Here is a 7,450-nt window from a genome sequence, read left to right as displayed (position 1 = left end):
TATAAGGACACTTCCAGTCTGGATACGATCCGCCATCATTCTTTTCTGAGACCTCTCTCGTTTATTTCCTTGTTTTGTTCTTGCTTTTGGCGGGTCTCATTTTACGTCTCCCGTGGTTCAACGTGATTGGATTTACACAACTACACGACACGCCCCCTACACGGTCCGCCCACTCTACAGGTTCCGCCCCTCTCGCAGGCTGCAGACAGACCTCTCTCCTCTCTCCTGCTCGGTCTTCTCGTGTCTCGTCCCACTTTTACTACAGTGTTACAGGAGCCTTATTGCAGCTCTTGAACGCAGCACGGATACACGCTCGGCAGGCGAACTTTGGACCAAAATCGCGTCCGTTAACTTATCTGACTCACAGGAGCCATGGCCGGGCCCCCTGTTGTTATCTGGGAGCAGGAGGTGCAGCCCCTGCTGCGGTACAAAGAGTTGATCCCTCGTCTGGAGGAAGCTTTGGGAAAGTTCTCCAGACGAGACAGCGCGGAGGTGATCCAGCCTGTGCGCACCACCGTGCCTCTGCAGAAACACAGCGGGTAAGACTGCTCTCTCAAGTGAAATATTAACACGCTGTTCCCATTGCTGCCTGACACTTCTTTCTTTTTACAGCTTCCTGGGATTGATGCCCACGTACATGCAGAATGACGGAGTCCTGTGCACAAAGTTGGTGTGTTTCTACAAGAGGGAGGAAGGCTCAACTTTACCGGCCACGCAAGCCGCGGTGGTGCTGCTGGACCCGGAATATGGGAACGTCAAGGCTGTGAGTGAAACAGGGCCGTATCCACCTATTTAACATCAGGGGGACCATTTTTAATCAACACTTTCTGCAGCCCAGACCTTCAGCGAGGCCTTGGGTGATTTTTTTTATTTTAAAACAAAAATTTTAGATCAGGGGTTCTCAAAGTTTTGAATACTGTGTCCTTTTGGGGAGCCAGCATATGATTGAGCGCCTCGCAAGAAAAGTACACACACTAAGGGTGCATTCACACCAGGATGGTCCGGGCAATGCCGAAAAATTTCACACCTTCATTTGGTTTGGTTCACTTTCACACTGCACTTTTTAAAGCGGACCAAACCGCCTGAACAACGTCACGCAGTTACAACAGCTGCTCGTTTGGGGGCGGTATTGCCCGAAATGACCACTGACCAAGAAGAAAAAAAGCACAAGGAAGAAGAAAACCCGGCTCATCGGATTGGCCAGGACCGAAAATGGAAATCCATCCCCTTCAGCCAGCTTGGTCACCACAAAAACACCAAACACCAAAATGTGAAGCGCTCTACGTCACTTCCTCTCTTTGGTTCACTTCCTCTCTTTGGTTGAAGTGAACCGAGACCCCCAGTTTTCAAGAGGACCAAGGTTGGCTTGTTTGGTCCGCACCAGAGTTTCAATGAGCGTTCACACCACTCCAAACAAACCAAACTATCCGTGGAAGCGGACCAGGGTTCGTTTTAAGCGGACCAAACAATGCCAGTGAGAATGCGCCCTAAGACTTTTTTTTTATAACTCATAATACTGAAAAGTTTTTAATTACTTTTTAGATAACATTTATTATGACATACTAACACTTCACAAAACATTAACAGTGATAAAGCTGACATAAAACTCATATTACATTCTGCTTTTCCACTTTTTAAAAAAGTGTTCCCTTAATTTTATTGAGCAGTGTATATTGAAATGGCTGCCAAGGTAGCTCTACATCAATCAATCAATCAATTTTATTTATAAAGCCCAATATCACAAATCACAATTTGCCTCACAGGGCTTTACAGCATACGACATCCCTCTGTCCTTATGACCCTCACAGCGGATAAGGAAAAACTCCCCAAAAAAACCCCTTTAACGGAGAAAAAAAACGGTAGAAACCTCAGGAAGAGCAACTGAGGAGGGATCCTTCTACATCTTCCAGGACGGACAGACGTGCAATAGATGTCGTACAGAACAGATCAGCATAATAAATTAACAGTAATCCGCATGATACAATGAGACAGAGAGAGAGACAGCGAGAGAGAGAGAGAGAGAGAGAGAGAGAGAGATGCAGGTAATGACAGTAGGTTACAACAACATTATTGAAAGTAATAATATTATAGTTATAGTTCTGGCTACTGTGGTACAATATGTTGAAAGTATGTATTAATATCTGGCAGTATACATGTGTGACAATAGTCATATGTGTATAATAACAGTAGAAGTATGACTAATGACTAATGATGGCAGCAGCAGCAGGAGGCATCTGGCAGGACCACGGCAGCAGCACAACCACACACGTCACGCTGTCCAGGCACCGCTGCGATATGAGTTAATCTGAGAGACAGTGGAGCACAAAGGCTCCGGAGAAGAAGCCGAGTTAGTGACATCCAGAATGGCCGAGTTAGCAAGATGCAGTAATAGAATACGAGAGAGAGAGAGAGAGAGAGAGAGAAGGACAGAAGGTGCCCGGTGTATTATAGGGCATAAAAACAGCCACTATAAACATTTAGTTCCCACAGCTTCAACAGTCTTAGCATGTTTCCAACCTGCAGGTCATTGACGGAGAGGTGATAACATGCATGAGGACAGCTGCTGTCTCTGCCATTTCTGCTAAGGTACATCCGTTTTTTAACATCTATTCACGCATGCTCTATATAATCTATCACTGCAGTCCTATCTCTGATCACTTGTGTTTTTGTCACAGCTGCTGATGAGCCCTGAAGCAAGGGTGTTGGCCATCTTGGGATCTGGCAAACAAGCTTTGAGTCATTACAATGTCTTTACAGAGATGTTTTCATTCAAAGAGGTACAGTTATAGTGATATCTTGTGAGTTAATGAATGGCAAGTCTGAACAGAAGCCTTTGCATTTATCAGCTCAGGGCAAAGGCATATTTTTCATTAGTTTTTATTTTTATTTAGTTTTCAGTTTCAGGTAGTTTTCATACTTTTTTGCTATTTTTTTATTGTTTAAAAATGTTTAGTTTTAGTTTATTTTTATCAGTTTCAGTATTAGTTTTAATACTTGTTTGTTTGTTTGACATTTTGAGCATCAAACACTTAATTTCCTGCATTCTGATGAATTTTTATGCAACGATCTATGGTGTACATGTCTTGATTTATATGAAGTACCATACAAAATTCAGCCGCTATGGTGAAAATTTTAAATATTATTGAATATAAAATGTATGTCTTCACACATGTAGGCATGGTTTACTCTTCCCTCCTGTTTTGTATCTTTTGTTTAGGGAAGTAACCTCTTAAAATGTAAATGTGATATTCACCTCAGTGATATAATAATTTATTTTCCTTCATTCATAAACCCCTGAACTTAAGCTCAAATGTGTTATAGTGAGATTTCTGCTCATTGAGAATGATATTTTGAGAATAAAGTCATAATAATTTTGGAAAAAAGTTATAATATGATGAAAATAAAGTCGTTTAATGGGAATTAAGTCACAATACTAATGAAAAAATGACCTGCCCTGTCGTCTGTCTTTTCACAAACTGTCTTATTTCCCCTGGGTCCTCACCACAGGTGCGTGTGTGGAGTCGCACAAGACAGGGAGTGGAGAGGTTTTCCCAATCTGTCAGTGGCCCGGTGACGGCATGTGTCTCGGTGGAGGAGGCAGTGAAGGGAGCAGACGTCATAGTGACGGTAACCGGATGTACAGAGCCAGTGCTCTTTGGTCAGTGGGTCAAACCAGGAGCCCATGTGGCAGGTGAGGAGAAATAATTAACATACATGTGGATGAGATTTTTAGATCTGCACCCGGCAAATAGATCAGAATTTAGGGAGTGTTTAAAACTCACAGAACAGATTTTGTGTGGATTTTTTCCGGTAATTTATGTCATGAATTATGTCTAAAATGAAATGAGTGTTTCCCACTGTTTCTCTGCTGTTGCTGAGCAGCAGTGGGAGCTTGCAGGCCAAACTGGCGGGAGCTGGACGACGTGTTGATGAAGGAGGCGGTGGTGTATGCTGACAGCAGGGAGGGTGCAATGACTGAGTCCGGTGATGTCATCCTCTCTGGAGTCAGTTTGTCATTGTGCTTTCTAACTGTCTCAGTAATATACAGTATAACTGATTGTGTGTCATTGGCTCCCTTTGCAGAATATGTAAAGTAAAATATGTTTGTGGATGTCTTGATTCAGGCTGAGGTGTTTGCAGAGCTGGGAGACGTTATTAATGGGACAAAACCTGCCCACAGAGGGAAGACAACCGTGTTTAAATCCCTCGGTAAGCCCCTCCTGATGTATGCCTGGTCCACATCACGTGGAAAGTACTTCATTTTTCCAAATCAGTATTGTAAGACTTGTTTTGTATTTACAATAACAGGGATGGGAGTTCAAGATGCTGTGTCTGCTAAGCTGGTATTTGACCAATGGAAAGCCAAAGCCAGCCAATCATGAAGTCGCCATCGAAATTAGGCAACACAAGACAGGACAATGAAAAAAAAACACAGCCGTATAACCTGTGTGTATATTCGGGGATTCATGAATAATTCTTCTTCTGATAACCAGATTAACGTGCCAAACATATGCATACCAATCTTGCCATAGAGCTTGATATTTCCTGCTGAAATGATTAGTTGACTAATCATAGTTTGCAGAAAATTCATCTTTGAATACTGATTAGCTGAAGCACTTTATCAAGCAATTTGCACAAAGTACAGCCTGACAGAGGCTGTTCCTATCAGGCACAGCAGTGCTTTGAGCTAAATGCTAACGTTACAATGCTAATGCTGCATTCATTGATCCCATTTGTCAAGTTGGGAAATGTTTTTTCCGACTTCCGTGTGTTAATTAGCTTGAAGCAGCCCCCCAGGAACACTGTTTATCCTTGCTTTCAATTTTTCCCGGTGGCCCCTGTGGAGTCGAGGTGAAAAAAATCCCTTGTGGCCCAAAAAGAATTTTCTCCATGACTACCATTATAAAAGAGATGTCTGTAAAATTGTTGACAGGACACCTCAAACTGCAAACAAGGTCAATTATGACTCTTTCTGTAATTTCTTTTTATATCCATGGAGGTTTTATATTTGTAAAACATTCCTTGAGCCGAGAAAAAATTTGTGACATCATTGGGATGTAAAGTTTATGAGCTGAGTAGGAACTTGTGGGCGGAGCCAGCAGGTAAAACACTACTGCACATATTCAGTGGGCTGCATACATTGGAAGTAAACCTGGAAGCTAGAAACGTTTTTGGCCTTTGTGCCAGGCGAGCACAAGTAGGTATCATCGACGTATTGAGAGACCAGGGCTGCATTCAGCCCCAGCAAAACTTAGCAAAACATGTATGTAAACAGATACAGTGCACTGAACATCATATTGTGTTACGTGGGTGCACTGCCTAGCAGGCATTCCTCACCTTCCTCCTCTCCCAACCAGCCACACACATTGTAGTATTGTAGTGAACCATCATTTTGTATCGACTGCCAGTTTTGTTGCTCACACTTTTCTCCTGTTTATTAAGTTAGGGAGGTAAGCTTTTTGTCATTTGTGTCTTATTTTTTGATTAGGTTATTTACTTACTCCCTTGACAGGATTGTTTTGTTTGTTATTTTGGCTTTAGTCCACCCTGACGTTATTATTTACCTCAATTCTGTCATTTAATTATTGTAATAAATTCACACTATTGATCATTCCACATGTCTTTGTCATTGTGTGGACTTAGGGAAGATGGGGCCTTTCATGTTGTGTCTCAGACAGCCCTAGCCTGGGCATAACAACAATGATTGTATGCACAATTAGCATCTACCAAAATTTGATTTAGATACAGGTTGCTGCTGATTGGGTAACACCTCTGACCAGGGGTGTCGTTTCAGCAAAAGCTAAGGTATGGCAATATGACATGACGTCACAGAGCTACTGATGATGATGGAGTTTCAAAAATATGAACTTATATAAAACTTCACTTTGGTCTTTGACCTGTCAGAAGTACATACTATGCTATTGAAAACTGTTTCAAAGGACATGAAGCTGTTTCTCACATTCATAATACCTCATGTCTGCATGTAATGCACGACTTGGTGAGAGCAGTGAAAACATCGGACCTATTTCGGCGCATATTTCAGCACCACGGACAGCGAGCGGACGTTTAATTATCAGTCGTGTTTAACTTCACAGAAAATAAAGAAAATAAATTAATTACAAGCTCATTTCTAGAAGATAACCAAGGGGCCCAGTGTATGAAACACAGTAAAACAAAGGCCAATTTGGTACAATACTGCATAGGCAAATTTATTGGAGTGTCTCCAGAGACCGAAAATACAAGCTTAACATGCCGACATGAAGAAAAAAAACCCCACATACAATCAGACAGGCTTCAAGACATCATTTAGACAGGCTGTCTACAGCAGCAGAGCAAAATGCTTTTACAACACACAGATAACTCACATAACGCATAACTCATAACTCACGGAGGAGTGAAGTGGTGAACAATTTGATTCACTAACACTCGTATTCACTGGTGACCTGGTCATTAGCCAATCAGAAGCATGAGGAGCGCTGAGAGCCTGCCCACCAATGAAACAAAATATGGAGTGGTAAATTTGTTTTTTGCAGTAGGATCAGAAAACAAGGAATTGAGCTGAATTTCGTTTTTTCATTTTTTTGTCAAAAACGAAAAAACAGTTTTTTCATTTTTTCGTTTTTTGCCCAAAAACGAAAAAACAACTTGTTTCTGGTTTCTGATTGTGTCAGTTATTCCCAGAAAACATACGGTTAAAAGGTACCTTGGTCGGGGAGTCTGCTCTGGAGGAGGACACTGAACCTATCAGAGAACAAGACTCTGCTACACCAGCTCCTCTGATCGTGAGCGCTGGACCTCTTGGCAAAGTTCAGAGCATAACATTATGAGACAGTAGTATGTCTCGATTGTGTGCATACTGCATGCAACAGGACCCACTTTTTAGGGGCAGCTGCAGTACATACAATTAGTAAAATGAAAAAGTATGCAATTTGGAACGCACCCTAAGAGTGCCTCTAATATTTCAGTAGAGGACCACTGACCAAGCATCAGTATTTGAACACAGTTCTCTGAAATACAATGAATACTTATTTGTGGTCATTGTTATGATATTAAACATTGTGCAAAATATTGTCAATCGTTGTTGTAAATTGTCATTAAAAAAGTCAGAAAAAGTTAAAACAATTTATTTAAGAAAAAAAGCATAGTTCAGTATGTCATGCCTAAAAATAACATAAAAAAGTCAGTGTTCACTTCTCCTGTGTGACCCTTAATCATATGCTGGCTCCTTAAAATGGCACTCAGCCATCTAAACTCTGAAAAGTCCTGATCCAAGAGTTTTCCTTCAAATTTGTAAAATGGTCAGTTTAGCTGTAAAATTAAAATTTCACCTGAGGGGGTTAGTGGTGATTTACGAAGGTCCCCCCAATGTTAAATAAGTATTACGGCCCTGCATCACGGCTGGTCAGAGTTTCATTTGCAACAAATGGCAATAATATGTTGGCGCTGAAAG

The 7,450-nt window shown here is 41.6% G+C and overlaps 1 protein-coding gene across 1 annotated transcript; it reads left to right on the top strand.

The window, feature by feature from the left end:
* Window positions 1–228: 228 nt before the first annotated feature.
* Window positions 229–5,613, top strand: crym (crystallin, mu). Its single transcript, XM_033610819.2, has 8 exons — window positions 229–539; window positions 613–763; window positions 2,524–2,586; window positions 2,676–2,777; window positions 3,508–3,691; window positions 3,883–4,004; window positions 4,125–4,209; window positions 4,309–5,613. Exons 1-8 carry the CDS (start codon window positions 373–375, stop codon window positions 4,380–4,382), a joined length of 948 nt encoding a protein of 315 aa, XP_033466710.2. The 5' UTR covers window positions 229–372; the 3' UTR covers window positions 4,383–5,613.
* Window positions 5,614–7,450: the final 1,837 nt, after the last annotated feature.

This window comes from Epinephelus lanceolatus, chromosome 21 (genome assembly GCF_041903045.1).
Source record: "Epinephelus lanceolatus isolate andai-2023 chromosome 21, ASM4190304v1, whole genome shotgun sequence".
Lineage (NCBI taxonomy): Eukaryota > Metazoa > Chordata > Actinopteri > Perciformes > Serranidae > Epinephelus > Epinephelus lanceolatus.
The sequence above is the reverse complement of the archived record's forward strand: the minus strand, read 5'-3'. Positions and strand labels throughout refer to the sequence as shown.